Source organism: Camellia sinensis, chromosome 3 (genome assembly GCF_055761805.1).
Source record: "Camellia sinensis isolate YWXY chromosome 3, ASM5576180v1, whole genome shotgun sequence".
In the NCBI taxonomy this organism is placed as follows: domain Eukaryota; kingdom Viridiplantae; phylum Streptophyta; class Magnoliopsida; order Ericales; family Theaceae; genus Camellia; species Camellia sinensis.
The window spans coordinates 158,574,163-158,592,010 of record NC_138963.1 but is presented as its reverse complement, the minus strand read 5'-3'; the positions used below and the strand labels follow the sequence as shown (position 1 = coordinate 158,592,010).

Below are 17,848 nucleotides of genomic sequence, written 5' to 3'. Positions count from 1 at the left end.
ATAATTTTATATAAATTTCACTTTAGTTTTTGTAATTATAATTTTATCAAATTTGTCCGTATACTTTCATTTTGATTCCAATGTACTCCGTCTATCACTATCTGTTGCTGGTCAAAAAAAAAAAAAACACTATCATTATCTGTTAATATTCAAATGGAAAAAAAAAAAAAAAAAGAGAAAAAGAAATGACATTTGCCAAATTAGAGGGACAAAATAAATTCTGTTAAGATTTATTAATTTTTATTTTATGAGAGGGAATTGTTAACATGCATCTGTCAATGAAAATGTTAAACAACAATGACAAATGACAGTGGAATCATGTTAAAATGGATATGAAAATATGATATTTAAATTGTTGAAATTAAAATTATGAAAATTAAAGTAAAATTTTGTTCAAACTATAGAGATCAATTATGTAATTTACCATTCTCCCTAATCCTTTGTTCAGTTTGGGCCATAGGTCAACCATGGACCCTCACTTTAATGATTTGATCTGTTAATTTTATTGGTGTATAAATCATTTGTAAAAAAGTCAGATTGATAATCAAACAATTTGTTTCAAAATTATACTTGTTATCTATTTTAGTGAAGGCAAATATGATAAAATATATTACTATAATTATCTAATTAATTTAATTTTTCATGGATGGTCCACACACTGAGATTAAAAGATCAGATCAAATCACGAAAATAGGACTCAGACCAAACTAGCCCAATCCACATAACGTACAAGAGACAAACCCAACCACCAAATCAACTCTTAGTTGCACTCCAACAATTTATGAAATTATTCCTATATACATTGATGTGTTTGAATAATAGATTACAATAATGAAAAATTACATATGAAAATGTAGATTAAACCGAAACAATCTAATGTAGGCACATAATTTTACAAAACAGAAAAGACAGTAATAACAAACCATCACCCAATTTGTTATCATTGTGGACTCCAGTACAAAAAAATCACCTCCCACCATCCATTGGCAACATCATATGTTCATTCACACTATCGTACCTAGTTGTTGTGTTACTACTACTAGTTGCACAATCTAACTCAAACCCACTTAACTTCCCACCAAGCAAGTGCTCACTCTCTTCACCATTCAAATCAATTTTAACCCATGGATGCTTCTTCATCTTTTTGTTGATCAACCCCTCCAATTCCATTGCTACTTCCTTCATAGTAGGCCTCTCCTCTCCTCTTACTATTAAGCACCTCTTTGCAATATTAGCTACTTCTGTGAGCTCCTCAACAATTCCTTCAATTTCTATTTGTTCATCAGCAACATGCAACAATCGATCATTCTTCATACACGAAAGAAAATACCTGGCTAGACTCCTCTCCTTCTCTGGCTTGTCAAATGACAACACCTTTTTTCCGGTGATTAACTCCACAAGGACTACTCCGAAGCTGTAAACATCACTTTTTTCTGTCAATTGGTTTGTGAGCATGTACTCAGGGTCTAAGTATCCAAGAGTTCCTTGCATCACCGTTGCTAATTGATCTTGGTCTAGTGGAACCAACCTTGATGCTCCAAAGTCCGACACTTTTGCAGTGTAGTTATCATCTAAGAGTATATTCGTAGACTTAACATCTCTATGAATAACAGGAATCGATGCTGCAGAGTGCAAATATGACAATACTCCAGCAGTTTCAGCAGCTATTCGCAAACGATTTTCCCATGATATAGACGCCTTGAAGTGGTTATGTATATGGTCAAAGAGAGTGCCATTGCTGATGAATTCATAGACGAGTAAAGGGACTTGAGTTTCCAAACAACAACCTAAGAGTTTGACCACATTCCTATGATTGATCTGTGAAAGCACAACCACCTCATTGATGAATTGCTCTATTTGACTTTGATTCATAATTTGCGATTTTTTGATGGCCACTGTCGTGTTATCTGCTAAAATTCCCTTATAAACTGTTCCAAAACCTCCTCTGCCAACAATTCTATTGTCATCGTAGTTGTTGGTAGCCCGCTTGAGCTCTTCTAAAGTAAAGATTTTGACCACTTCCTGAGTCGATCTCTCTAGTCTAGAGAGTTGTTGTTTCAACATTAATCCACCATTTTGCTTGAAGAACTTTTCTTTAAGCTTCATGTGCTTTCTTTTGTTGAAAATCCAATACAACCAGGAGCTACTCACCAAAACAGTCAAAACACCAATGGCAATACCTGTATTTAAAGTCAGTCATTTTTAAGTAACAAAGACTATAAACATCTTGCCAATATATTGATTCGAAATTGAAATAATATGTTATGTATCATATGAGTGAGTAAGATAAATTTGTAAAATTTATTAATTTATATGGCATTACCCTATTAATAATTTTAAATATTCTTTCAAGCTACTGGAGTATAAAAGGATGTGGATCCAATTGGGGATGTAGGTTGCAAGTAAATTCTTCCAAATTCATTAATTATGTGAATTAGGTGTTGTACTTTATTTATTTTACTTTTGACATATGTGGCATTACCAATCACAATCTGAAGCACAAGAACTGGACCAGCAGTGCAACGTGTTCCATCTGTTTTGCCATCACCGTGATAGCTCTTGGGGCAAGAGCACGTATAATCCCCAGGCGTGTTTAAGCATTTGCTTTCCTTTACACACTGGTTAAGATTTGGATCTGCACACTCATCTATGTCTGCAAAACAATCAAAACAGAGGAGGGAGGGCTCAATAATGAAATTAAAGCATCACAAAGGCAATTGAATCCGAACATGATGAATATGAAGCTAGCTAAATGGATACTACTAACCTTTGCAACCATCTGAGAGGTACGCGTTCCCTCTGTAACCCTTGAAACACTTGCAGAGATACCCATGACCAATTTCTGCCTTATAACAATCACTATGATCTCCACATGCATAACTAGTCAAATTTCTCTTAGCTTCATCGCATGTCTCATTATCCCATATTCCCCAATCAAGCACCAATGGCACCATGTTTTCCGTAAAATTTTGAAGGTAAGTTTTGGAGAAATTAAACGCAGCTTCTTCAACAACAAAGGCATAGCTGCAGGGATTGAAGTTCGATACATTTGTATGATTGCTGAAGCTACGCGCCCTAATTGCAATTTGGCTGACTCGTTTTGGGATGGTGGTCTGGCAGCAACCAATTCCAGAGCAAGATCCATCACCAGGAACGTAGGAGATGTTCACACAAAGTGATGAACACCCAGTTGCAAAAACGAAACTCTCGTTTTCATAAATTTGGAGATACGCGTATGTGTCACAACCAATAGAAGTGAACTTGTTCTTGGTACTAGATATGGAGAAATTGGACGCGTTGAGCCGTGCATAAACGTTGCTCCGTAATGGTGTACCAAACCGGTCATAACAATTACGAGATATGTAATTCATGATGCCTAACTCACCCTCTTCAAGCGATATATTTGTAACATGGAGATTGCCATGCCGTAAATATGGCTGGGAATGGCTACAATTAATGAAGAAATCTTTGCTGAGATAACAATTCTCTTTCACACCGAATGGGTATGGGATGCTTAAATTCCCGCAATGGTTCATGCAGCCATGATTCTTCAAATCTGCTTCTGTTGGTGGTGCTGCTTTTGTTGCTGCTGATAATGAAAATATCACCACCACTACTACTTGTACTAGTACTAGAATCATGATGATGGGCTGTAGTTGCAATTGCATTCCATGCGAGAAAGCCATGGCTAGCTTGCCTCTTGGAAAAAAGCTTTTCTGTATTCAAAATTCATATATAATTGTCAATTGTGAAACATTTCTAGGCAATCAGGAAGAAAAAGTATTCCGAGTCGATTAAAGTAAATCAGTGCAAAATAGACAACATAACTTATTGAAGTGATTTGCAACTAGTCTAACAACTGTATGATGGTATTCACCGTAATAAAAAATTAAAAAAAATCAAACCAACTTTGCTGGTTATATCAATTTAGTGTTGTACTTCATATTGTATTAATATTGTGTTGATTTAGTTTAGTTGATAAACATTCGCTGATAAATTAGAAAAAACAAATATATCCATTTAAATTAGACATCAATTTCTCATTGACTTTTAAAAGAGTTTATATATATCGATTAATTTCAATTAAATTTCTAAAGAGATCTTGTTAATTGGATTAAATTGACACAATATAAAATATTTGAAGGTAAAATTGATACTCACAGTCTCTGTTTGGTTGATTTTTCATAATCTGTTTGTGAATTTTTTTTCAAAAAAATTACATACTAGTTTTCCACAAAAATAAACACAAAACAATTATTTTTAAATTTTGTAAAATTATTTTCATCCCAAAAAAGAGAAAATTAATACCAAACGCTAATCAAAACATACAACTTCAAAAGGCAAATCATGCTCTTACGATAGAACAAAAAGTTTTCAGAAACCAAAAAATGATAGTACTAGAGAGAGATCATGCAATACAACCAAAACCAAATCAAACCCACAAAGATGTCACGCAAATGGGGTGCAAACACCAGAATTGGATCAAGTGAATAGTACAGATGCCTACCTCAGAGAAGGAAATAATGAAAAAAAAAAAAAAACCTTTGAAACAATTTTCTTGGCTTGGAGCAGTCCCCTCCCCACTTTTGCTTTTGTTGGTTGTAGAGAACTTGCTTTTGAAACAGTTATATATATGTTAGCACCATAAATCTGCAATTTTTATTATTATTTATTATTTATATAATTGCAGGACACGTGGCATCCTCTTATTCATTTGGAAGTTAAAAGAAGTTATAGAGATAATGGAGAATATGAAGGACAAAGTGGATGAGTGGGAGGACAAAGTGGATGAGTGGAAGGACACATGGCAAGACAAGAATGAAGATGGAAGAAATGGGTAGTTACTAAGTAGTTATTGCTGCATTTTTTCTTCTATAAATAGCCATTAATGGCTACATTGTAAAAGATCCAGAACTTAAATCAAAGACAATTGATTTCAATATTTCTTGTCATTTTTCCTTATCTTAGGAGTAGTTTAACATAGATTTATATTTCGAAGCATTTATTTTCAGCATTTCCATTTCGAAGCATTTTATGCACTTTCTTTTCGAAGCATAGGAGTAGAGGTAAGTATTTATTACTTTGATTGTTCACTCAATCATCTTTCTCCGTCCCTCTTTCTTCTTTTACTTTTTTCTTTTCACTACACTTGGCAAATTTGAAGTCCTCTTCGTTGAGGCAAAAGAACCGTCAACACAATCGCTTGGTAATTGGCTTGAATTTAATCTGTAAGGATTTTTCAATCCTTGCTGGCACGCTCGCATTTATGATATTTTCCTTCGTAGAAAAAATAAGCCAACAGTTTTTGGCACGCCCGGTGGGACGTCAAGTGTAATAAATGAAAAATGAATTGGATTTGTCCATTTCAAATAGCCTAGATGAAATTTATTGGCGTAAACAAGAAATTTTGGATCTTCAAGAAGAGATCCATTTTCTTGATGAAATAAAATTTCATCCCTTACAATATTATTTGGTGGAAGAAAAAAGACACCATTTAATTGGAGAAATTCATCAACTTGATATGGAAATTCGCCAATGGAATGATGAGTTATCAACTCTCACTACTAAGTCTTTAACTGAGGCCTTAATGGCCGGAATTGGTGAATTTTTTCAGAATTTTTCCATGGTTAAAAATAGCAAAAGCAAAGAGTTGATTTCATCAATGGCTCGGGGGGTTCAAGAATCCGTTTTTAAAGAGCCAAATTATGAAATTAACATAACGAAAGAGCATATTTTTAAGCCAAATTTGGCTAAGAATGATATTTCATACATGACTCGGGGGGTCCAAAAATCAATTTTTAGAGAGTCAAGTCATGAAAACAACATTCTTATGGGAGATTTTCATAAGCCATTAATGGCTAACATGGAAAAACAACCCACTTTGCCAAAGAATTATGAAAATCAATTTGGCGAAAGTCATGTTTTTAAACCAAACATGGTCAAGAATAATGAACAAGCCACTGTTCATGAATTCAAAATTTTTGATATTTTTCAAAATGTCAAAAAGTATGAATTTTCATGGTCGCGCTATACCATGACTTTTGTTGTTCAAAATCTATTTTGGATTTGTGGTTCACATCAAAATATAATTATGATGATGTGGCTAATAAAATTAACAAATTGTTCTTATGAGTTCGAAGCACTAAGAACAAGGGATGATCATTTAAAATGCATGAACTTGGCTAGAAAAAGCCTGTGCATTTAAATAAATGGTTGATAATGGCTTATCTTTTCAAATTGATGGCCAGTTGTTTGTATGTACACAATCAAAGCATTGAAGATACATTCGAAGCATCAAGAGTTGTTTCGAAGGTTGATTACTTCACATTCGAAGCTGTATAAAGCTTTGAAGATACATTCGAAACATCAAGAGTTGTTTCGAAGGTTGATTACTTCACCTTCGAAACTGTATAAAACTTTGAAAACTTTCGAAATGTATACATCTCTTCAAATATATGTAAAATGACAATTAATTAGTTGTCGAATAATGCCTGTTTTTGGCATCATAAGTTGGCTCGAAGAACAACAGTTTTGGTGTCTTCGAAGAATTAATAATTGGTTCGAAACACAAAATTAATATTTCCATTAATTATGTGTGAACCAGAACATATAAGTTTTGAATAAACCACAATGGTTGGCCAAAAACAGCTTCGAAAGCCGTTTTGCCATAAGTTGCGTCGAAAGCCGTTTTGCCATAATTTTGTAAGCTTCGAAGCACTCTATCTTGCATCAACAACAGCTTCGAAGAAATAATAATGGTGGTTGTGAACCTTCGAAGCTTTGTCGAGTATTTTTGAGGATGTAATTCGTCTTTTGTCGGTTCCATCGACCTTCGAAGAATGATTTTGGTCCTTTATATCACTTTCGAAGCTTGTTACTAGTAATAATTCGAGTCATCTAGTCATAATTTCATACTCATTCGAAGCACTTTATTGGTGTTGTTACATCATTCGAAGCACTTTGCTGCTTAGGTTAGTCATGTGCTTAGTTCGGCCCTTCAAAAATTCAAATAAACATCATTTTTAAGGGCCGCGGGGGGTAATGTTAGCACCATAAATCTGCAATTTTTATTATTATTTATTATTTATATAATTGCAGGACACGTGGCATCCTCTTATTCATTTGGAAGTTAAAAGAAGTTATAGAGATAATGGAGAATATGGAGGACAAAGTGGATGAGTGGAAGGACACATGGCAAGACAAGAATGAAGATGGAAGAAATGGGTAGTTACTAAGTAGTTATTGCTGCATTTTTTCTTCTATAAATAGCCATTAATGGCTACATTGTAAAAGATCCAGAACTTAAATCAAAGACAATTGATTTCAATATTTCTTGTCATTTTTCCTTATCTTAGGAGTAGTTTAACATAGATTTATATTTCGAAGCATTTATTTTCAGCATTTCCATTTCGAAGCATTTTATGCACTTTCTTTTCGAAGCATAGGAGTAGAGGTAAGTATTTATTACTTTGATTGTTCACTCAATCATCTTTCTCCGTCCCTCTTTCTTCTTTTACTTTTTTCTTTTCACTACACTTGGCAAATTTGAAGTCCTCTTCGTTGAGGCAAAAGAACCGTCAACACAATCGCTTGGTAATTGGCTTGAATTTAATCTGTAAGGATTTTTCAATCCTTGCTGGCACGCTCGCATTTATGATATTTTCCTTCGTAGGAAAAATAAGCCAACAATATATAAGGATTTTTTGCTTCGTTTTGCAAGACTAGTCTGTTTGTTTAGTACCCTCTCTTGTATTTATCCTTAGGACTGTTTTGGTAACTTACAATAACAGCAAAAAAATTTAAAAGTTAAATAACTATACCAAAAAAAATCAAAAATTCTTTTTTTTTTAAATATTTTTTTGTACATTTTTTTTTTTTGTAAAGAATCAAAAAATCATTCCAAATATTTTTCACAAACAACGTAATTCTATTCGCACATTACAAAAAGTTTTAGTATACACTATTTGTGTTGTTTTAATATATAAATAAAAATAAATTGCTCATTTATACATTATGTTCAAAAGTTTATATTTGAACAACTACTTTTTGTTCAAAAATTTATATCTGAACATTTGACTTTTGTTATGAAATTTATATTTGAGCGGTATAAAATAATATATATTGAGATTTTTTGTAGTATATGCTAATAGAATTTTCTTGTGTCTTTTTGATTTCCTTCACAAGATAGACTGACTTTTATTTGTGCGACTATTCTAACTCAAAAATTAAACTCATTTTTCAAAATCAATGATATAGCAGTTTATTCTTTTATTTATTTATTTATATTATCTAATTATCATTCAATTATCTTTTTTACATGTCATTAAATTAGGAAAATTGATCTAAAAAATAAATTTTTTGTAAAAAACATCCAATTAGCGTTGATACTCTCATTGATGTTACAATAGCTGACTCAGTTATTTGGAGGAACAATATTATTGATGTGTGCGGAGTTAAATTCTAATTGAATTTGGAATCCTTTGGTGCATGCATGATTTTATGGCCATGTTTGTTATCCCCCATCAGTGGTGGGATTGGACTCATAGTGAGGTTGAAACTTTGAAAACATGTTTGTTATCCCACATCAGTGGTGGGATTATTTATCCAGCCAAATTAGTAATCCCATTGCACAGCAGGATTATCAAAGCTGGTGAGACTATGGGATTAGAAAAATAGTGAGGGGATTGGAAAAATAAGTGTATTTTTTTTTCTTTTTTCTTTTTACCCAAGTGCAGCCTATTGTTTGTAAAAAAAAAAAAAAAAAAATTAAATTTTTTTTAGAATTTTTTTTAATATAGAAATATACATATTTTTATTTTATATAAAAATAATTTAACAATCCCATCACTAACCACTTTTACTTGATCCCCTCACTAACAATCCCCACATTAACAATCTCTTCACTAATTATCCCCTCACTAACAATCCTATCCAACCTAATCCGCCAAACAAACGTGACCTATTAGTCCAACTTGAAGAGTCTTCATAGCGATAGTTGATTGTCAATTCTCAGCGAGACTAATTCTAACTCATGAATTGTCTGAATTTTGTATGTCAATGTGCCCAATTTCATTTATTCTATTTGTGTAATTATTCAGTAAATCTTATTTACGTGTTGCTCCAAACTAATGAGCTAGAAAGAAAAAAAAAACCACTACATTCACACAATTTTTTCCTCTCAAATTTTCTCGAATGAGATTCTTACCAGTAAGAGTCGGAAATTTTTTTTTGAATGAATCATTAATCTAAAACATCTTGATTCATATTTATTATGTAATTCAAAAATAAAGAATGACACAATTACTAGAGAATTTTATTATATACACCTCCATACCATATACACCCTTAGTTACGCTATTTTCTTCTTTAATTATGATTAAATTTCTTCTGTAGTTATAACATTATTTTGAGATTTTAGTTGTGGGAGCCAGAAAAAAATATATACCAACTTATTTGGCTAATCCAACAAAGGCCTGTCAAGGGCCCAACTATTGGGCTTATTCGGCCCACCCCCGTCTATAAAAGAAAGGCACCTCAAGGCATATGGTATGATCTTTTTCTGCTCCACACAACACACAAACACACTTTACTATTCTTGATTCTTCATTTATGGATACTAACTTCATCATCGAAGTGTCCCCGGCCGGTAACTCCGGTTGTGTGGCATCAACCAGATTTATCTTTTGCAGGTTCATGGAGCTGTCTTCGTTGAATCTCACCAACAACATCCATGTGAGAGGATATTTCATGGTCTCACAATTGGCGTCGTGTAGACGTCCCCCGAACGCCCCGGGAGGAACGAGTCCCCCGTTCCGTTCGATATTGGGCTCACTACAGTTCAGGACTCAAATGTCACGGTTCTTAATCTGAACCAAAGAGTCCAAATCCGGCAAATTGTTTTGAGAAAATAGATTTTTAGAAAAGAAGTGCCAAACATGGACTGCTTTGCCAGATACAGAGTCGCCACCTAAATATTTTATTTTGGGAAATTTAGAAAACCCTGACTCGTTGCCTAAGGCCACGTGTCCGTCATCACCAAAGTTGCCTCGGCTCGGGAACTTGGGTACGATTGGGGAAGGTCACTTCGTGAGCACCCCCGCTCGCCCGATCAAAGATCGGCCTCTACTAACCATGATATCTAGTTTTGAAAACATTATGCGTTCTTATTCCGGTTATTAGCCTAGATTTACTATGTGATGCGCACAGCATACAAGTATAGACTAGATCGTCTGAATTGGAACAAAACATTTCATGTTTGTTTGTTTGAAAATGGTTTGATGGTGCTACTCGCAAGTAGGCTAAGACGTGGATTTGCCACCCTCAGGTGGGCTTAGAAAAGATGGTTTTGCCACTATCTAGTGGGCTTAAAACACACATTTGATGAATTGTTCCAATTTAAATAACCCAACCTTCACCCACAGGCATTCAGGCAGTTATATCACATAAGCAATTAGCCTCATGGTAAGCATGCTATCATGGCAGTCACTCACACACATGCAAGGATGCTAAAGCATAAAACTTACCGAGTACTCCAAGCCAAAACAGAAGCTAATTAGAAATTCATGCATGATCCTAACTATACAAAAATGCCTAATGCAACACATGCAAAAATGCAACTATAGCAGGCTCGGCTATTCTAAACATGGCATATGAAATGCTACAACTAGCATGTATTCAACTTGGAATTGAAAATACAATGCAGTTAGTATGATGCGCGCGAGCCCGGTGCATGCAAAACAGATGAATGAATGCAAACATGCTATCATACTGTATGCTAATTGAAACATGCCCTAATCTAACCATCATAAGCGGGTAAATAAAAGGGAGAAAGACGTGGGGTTGGAAGACATACATCACACACACGCACACTTATTACAACATTGCCCTCGCGCAGAGGGTCCGAAAGAATAATATACAGTCCCAAATAATTACAGTCCAAATATGTACAAAAATCCTAATTAATTACCGAATTAACTAAGAAAACAATAAACTGGTATGCAAGCCAGGGACTGCCTTGATTCTCCTTCAGATGATGAATGATGCATGCTCGGGTTGCCTTTGCACAGAAATCCACGGCGATGCCCCGATTAGCCTCTGTTTGTAATTTATTCTTGGAATGCGTGCCAAGCTCTAGAAGGTTGCTGATTGTTGATTTGCTGCAACAGAGGGCAGGAAAAGGGCATGTCAATGTATTTTCACAAATGTATGCATGTCTCGATCCTCGTGCCACCAATCACGCATCTCGATGCATGATGGCCGAGGAGTTGAATTATGCAACTCAATATAGAATGAATGCATATGAAAACACAACAAGACCTAACTCCATCATGGGCAATCCGGAGTGTCGGCGACTAGGAATTGAGACACGTTCCGTCACTCGGAGTACGAAACGTACCTCGTTTCCCGTGCTTGGGCTAACTCCTATCCCAAGCACGATGCAATATGCATGATATGCATGAAATGCAACTAAGATACAACCTAACATACACAATGCTATGAAATGGCATACACGATGCACGAGATAGCATGGCATACACAATGCGCTAACGTACAACCTAGCATACGCAATGCTATGAAATGAAATGGCATACACAATGCATAATGGACTTACACCAACATGAGTGGACCTCAGCCACACTCACATAAGAGGCCATTAGATGAAAATGAGACACTCGAGATGCGTGCACGCATGCACGCAAACCGAGGACCGATCCTAAGGCACCAAATGCCACTCTAACAAGACATGGCAAGGCATGGAATATGGCATACTAGCATGCAAATTTCAGTGGCAACATATGATGCAAAACAGCCCCGAAACATAGCAATATGGTACCCGATGTATGGAATGAGACCCGAAATGCAAAACTAGGCACACGCAATGGCCTATAGCTATACAAAACATGCATTATTTGAACATGAAATGTGAAGACAGAAGCAAGACAGTCCCAAAACAAGAATATTTACAGTTTCAAGCAAGGCCAAAAAGTGAACACAAATAGGGCTAAACCAATATGTAAAAATGGCCCTAAATGTGAGATAAAGAAGCAAGTCATGGTTTCTGGCCTCAAACAAGAGAGGGCCCTTCACCAATGTTGAAGAGGGACCTAAAACATGGCATTTGTCCTTTCATAATTGAAATATGAAATTTTATACTTTCATAATATTTATATTAATTTTATTCTATTTAACTTTACTAAAAACAATAGTTTAATTTCTAAAAATTATATAAGTACATAGCATTTGTCCTTGTCCATAGTATTGGAAAAAAAAGATTCCATACCTTTTGTCCTGTATCCTCCAATAGTCATTGTTGTTGTAACAGCATTTGTCCTTGTCCATTGTATTGGAAAAAAAAAATTCCATAGCTTTTGTCCTTATCCTCCACTAGTTATTGTTGTCCTAATAGTTGACTGTCATTGTTCATTAATATTTCATCTAAAAAGCATTATAGGTGTAAATACTAAAGGAACAATTACAAGTAAGAAAAAATAAATTATATATTAATTAAAATTTTATAATTTTAATTATTAATATTTATATAAATTTTCATTGATTTGAAATTTGCTTTTGAAAACTACATTGATATGCAGTTTCCCCATTACTTGATGGAGCCCATTGATGGAATAGGACTCTTTTGTAACATTTGCCTTCTGTCACTAGCATGGAAGACTTCATTTTGGGGCTTTGACCTCGCCACGTCGCTTTTTATTTAAAATATCCAAATTAGAGGATTAGGTTCAAAGTATAGCGATCCATCCCAACTCCCACGGCATGTCTCGTATGTGTAGCTATCAAAATAACACTTAGAACCCTTGCTTTTTTTTCTTTTTTTGTGAAATGAATTTGTTTATTCAAAATTTTTTAGAACTCATAAGAAAAGATTTTCAATTGTGATAATATATTTAATATCATTTCTTACTTTATTTTTATTTATTTATTTATTTATTTTTTGACATAAAACATTAGAATTCACACATAAATGCACATAAAACTTATATCTAGAAAATGTAAAAATACAATAAAAAAGGGACAAATTATATTAACAGTCCTTATAGTTTAGGGTTTGTAGCACTTTGATCCTTGACTTTTCAATTGTGATATATTTGACCCTAAAATTTAAATCTTATTCTAAATAAAGACAATCAAAGATATTTTATTTGTAAATAGTTTATTTCAAGAGAAAAGTCATCATACAACTTATTTTATGTTGGTTAACAAATATGTTGTTTGAAATGTAATAACCTTTTATTTATGAATAATGCTGAATTTTTTTTGATTATATAGTTCTGTTTGATTTGATTTTTAGAATCTATTTTTTTAAAAAATTTCTAAGAAATTAAAAATTAAATTTGGTGGAAAAAAATTAAAAACACATTATTTTATATAATTTTATCTTTTGGGAGGGTAGAAATAATTTTTTTTAAATAATTTTTTTTGATATTTATTTTCGTTAAATTAGTTTTAATTTTTTCAAAAGTCAAACATGACAACAATTTTGATATCATTATTAAATTAATCAATTAAATCAAAAAATTTAAAACTAAAAACATTTCATATATTAAACATATCGATTACATGATAACCATAAAAAGAATATGTCAACGACATATACATTCATCTATTATACTATAACCATCCAAAAATATCAACAAAACAACCACTCATTACATGATAATCATTCAAATACATACTAAAAATTAATTTGCTAAAAAAATAAAAATGATATAAATGTAAAAGAATTATTATTTTTATATAATTTTATCTTTTGTGGATAGAAATAATTTTTAAAAATTAAAAAATATTTTTTTGACAATTATTTTTGTCAAATTAATTTATTTTTTATCAAATTGACGACTTTGCCTTTGAAATGGAGTAACAGTGTTTTTAATTGTTCTTATTTAAAACGAGATTCAAAATTCATAGTCAAATATATCATAATTAAAAGGTCATGGATCAAAATGACACAAGTTTCAAATTACAGGAACCGTTAACGTAATTTGTCCTTAAAAAAATGGGATTCTAGGCCATTAATGTTTTTGATTAAAAATTATTACTGAATTAACTGAGGTTAATTCATTGAGTTGATCAAACTTATAATTTTATTTTTAAAATCATGGCACATGTCACTTATGTGTGCATTTTTTTATTATTCAATTGACTAAATTGAGACAAAATCATAAATTCAATATCAAAATCGAATCAATTGAAATTACAGGGATCAAAATAACACAATAATCAAAATACAAGGAATACTAATCAGTGTGTTGGGTTTCAGTTTTTTGGAAATTTTTTAGTTTTAGTTTTTATTTTTCGTGTTTTGTTTTTAGTGAATATTTTTAAAATTTTAAGCAGTTTTGTTTTTTTTTTTTTACCTTTTTAGATGCACCTTAATTAGATGTATCTAAATAGTAAAATATTTGTGAAAAAATATTTTAAAAAATTAATAAATACACAAAAATACAAAAAATGTATTGAATTTTTGTTTTTGTTTTTGTTTTTGTTTTTGTATTTTTGGTATTTAGTAAATTTTCTAAAAATTTTTTTCATTAATATTATACTTTTTAAGTGTATTTATGTTAGGTGTATCAAAAAATTAAAAAAATATTTAAAAAATTCAGCAAAAATAAAAAAAAATATGGAAGACGAAAAAGTAGAATTTCTAAAAAAATGAATTCGAAAAACTGAAAACAGACAGAGTAAATAAAATTTGCCCAATATATATTATTAAAAGTAGATTTTACCTTTAAATTTGTCTCTCCTACGTGACACATTCTCTCTCTCTTAAATGTTGCTTCAATATACCTTTATATATAATTATTTTTAAAATTAAATATTTAAAAGACTTCTATTTAATCTAAACTATTCATAAATTAAAATTAGTAAAATTATATGTACTAAAAAAAATACTTTATAAATTAGTTTTGTTCTATTTTCTTCACTTTTATTAAAGATATTTATTATTTTTGCGTCTCTCTCATTTATATTTTAATATTAATTAATAATTAAAGAAAATGGTAATCCTCACAACGATCACTATTATCGCCACATGCATCCCTCAAAAGATGGGATGTGATAAAGCCCACGGTTGGTATAAGACTATTTTTATATTTTTATAGTGCGTACTTAAATTTAAATTTGATTTTTTCATCTTTATCTCATATATATTGAATTTACTCTCGCTCTTGACTTTCAATTGAGTTTATTTTTCTTCGAAGATTTATTTAATTTTCTCTTTTTATATTCATCTTCAAATTTAAACTTAATTTTTTTTATCGTTATTTTATATTTATAGAATTTCACTCTTACCCTTCATTTTCAATTGACTTTCTTCGATTGAGTGTATTTCAAAAAAAATAAAATAAAATAAATTAGTCCTCTATATCCATGAACATAAGGTGTGTTTGTTTTGCAGGATTAGGGAGTGGGATTGGACTGTTAGTCCCACCGGATTAATAGTCTATTGTTTGTTTCAATTTTTTTGCTCCGAACTAATAGTCCCCCCGGACTATTAGTCACATACTTGTGGGACTATCCTATCCCATTGGGGGGGGGGGTTGGGATTATTTCCATAGGATTGGTATCCCATGGGATTAGGCTCTGAAATGTCTATTTTACCCCGTCCTATTACTTAGCAAACAATTAGAAAATGATAAAATAGTCTTTTGAACATTTATAAATTATTTTTTTAGTGTTGTTAATTTAAAATTATATATTAAATAAAAAATTTTAATTATAAATTATAAATTAAATTTAATTAAAAATTATGGCCTTATAAATTAATTTTTTTTAGTGTTGTTGAAAATTTAATTTATATATTAAATAAAATTATTTTTTTAGTGTTGTTAATTTAAAATTATATATTAAATAAAAAATATAAATTATAAATTAAATTTATTTTAAAATAATAAATTATAAATTATGGCCTTATGAATTAAATTTTTTTAGTGTTGCTGAAAATTTAATTTATATATTAAATAAAATTATTTTTTATTGTCGTTAATTTATAATTATATATTAAATAAAAAGTATAAATTATAAATTATAAATTTAATTTAATTGAAAATAATAAATTAAAAATTATAGCCTTATAAATTAATTTTTTTTAGTGTTGTTAAATTATAAATTATAAATTATAGATTACAAATTTAAAATTATATATTAAATAAAAATTATAAATTATAAGGGTAAAATAATCTTTTGAACATTTATCCTTATCTAGTCCATCGAGCCAAATATTGGATTCACTAAAAATAGTCTACTCCAGACATCTAATCATATGTTTGACATCTAATCCCATGACTAAATAAACATAGGATACAAATCTAATCTAACCAAATAGTCCCGGGACAATGTATCCCAGGACTAATAGTCTGATGGATTACAATCCTCCTTATCCAATCCGTCCGTGAAATTACTCAAATTTATTATTTAAATATCTATCTAAATTAACATTATAATATTTAATTAATTTTTAACATATTTAATATTATATTTCACATTTTATTACTTATTCGTGTTTGTCTAGTTAACAATTAAAGAAAAGGGTAACCCTCACCACGATCACTTTTATCTCTGCATGCATCCCTCAAGAGATGTGATGTGATAAAGCCCATTGTTGGTATAGGACTATTTCGTAACATTTGCCTTCTGTCACCGGCATGGAAGACTTCATCGTGGGACCTTTAACCTCACTACGTTGCTTTTTATTTAAAATAAACAATTAAAGAGATCTGAGTCATAGTATGAAATATGTTACATAGAATTTCATTTTTTTAATTATATTTTTACATTTTCTAAATATAAGTGAGTAAGTTTTATGTGCATTTAGAAGATGGTTGAATTGTTCCATCTTCGGCTTTCTTTTCACACTGAGATCACTTTTACTATTTTACGGATTGATTTCATTATTCCATATTATTCTTTTTTTTTCTTTTCTTTATTAGGACGGAAAGGGTATCGTTGGGATAAAAATTTGACAGTTCTTGAAACCACAACGTTCAATTTATTGTTTCAAATCGTTCAATTTATTGTTTCAAATCCTTCGACTGTCCTTTTCAATGAAGCGGCATGTTTTGGTGGAAAGTTCCACACAATTTGGAGATATATTAAAAGGAGAATTACATCTTAGGAGTTGTTTGGATAACTTAAATAAGTGTACTTTTTGTCTTTTTACGAAAAGATGTGCAGAAAAGTAGAGAGATGATGTGATGGAAAAAAGATAAAAAGATAAAAAGTGTGTACTTATTTTGAGTTGCCAAACTTGGCCTTAGTGAGATATAATTATTTTATTTTCTTTTATATAAATATGAAGAGGTATAAGTTATACTTGCACCTCTATAGCCTTTTAGTTGTACCTTATCACAAAATCACTTGCACGCTATATGTTTATGTAATTTTTTTTATTTGTCCACTGTGTTGAGATTCTCCCAAATTTAAATCCAACAAGTTTTTTGGTTCACCGCATGATACGACATGATGGGCTTGCTAGAATACTACATACATCTTCCCATTTCAATGAAGAGAAAATTGAAGGTTACTCATGAATAATCTTAAATCTCCGACATATTGATTTGTGATTATGTATCAATTTTAACCAGTAAATAGCAATCTCAATCAAACAATAAAACATAAATTGACACAATGATTTTACATGGAAAAATCATAATTGGAGCACCTCCAATTGTGATATATATATATAAAAAAAAAATGACTGGCAAAAGTCACAAAAACAATCTATTAAGAAGACAAAAGGGAATTATACAAGTGTACCCTCAATTATCTAGCGACTCCACACCCGAATCGAACTGACCCCTATGTGTCTCTTCCAGCCCTGTCTTCACCTCGAAAT

General features: G+C 31.5%; 1 protein-coding gene across 2 annotated transcripts; it reads right to left on the bottom strand.

Annotated features, from left to right (window-relative positions):
• Nucleotides 1-777: 777 nt before the first annotated feature.
• Nucleotides 778-4,629, bottom strand: LOC114290666 (putative wall-associated receptor kinase-like 16). Of its 2 annotated transcripts, none has more exons than XM_082921218.1 (4): nucleotides 4,543-4,629; nucleotides 2,768-3,716; nucleotides 2,483-2,653; nucleotides 778-2,180 (listed from the first exon to the last, which is right to left on the bottom strand). In XM_082921218.1, the coding sequence occupies exons 2-4, from the start codon at nucleotides 3,684-3,686 to the stop codon at nucleotides 967-969; spliced, it is 2,304 nt and encodes a 767-aa protein (XP_082777344.1). In that variant the 5' UTR covers nucleotides 3,687-3,716; nucleotides 4,543-4,629; the 3' UTR covers nucleotides 778-966. The 2 variants fall into 2 exon arrangements, with proteins under 2 accessions (XP_082777344.1, XP_082777343.1); XM_082921217.1 differs by having other exon boundaries at nucleotides 4,508-4,624.
• Nucleotides 4,630-17,848: the final 13,219 nt, after the last annotated feature.

Bases quoted from the DNA above. Each gene is read 5' to 3' on its own strand.
- LOC114290666 (XM_082921218.1), bottom strand. From the start codon at position 3,686: ATGGCTTTCTCGCATGGAATGCAATTGCAACTACAGCCCATCATCATG. The intron at 2,654-2,767 runs GTTAGTAGTATC...ATTGTTTTGCAG, and splicing joins CCTCTCAGATGGTTGCAAAG to ACATAGATGAGTGTGCAGAT. The intron at 2,181-2,482 runs GTAATGCCACAT...CTTTAAATACAG, and splicing joins TGTGCTTCAGATTGTGATTG to GTATTGCCATTGGTGTTTTG.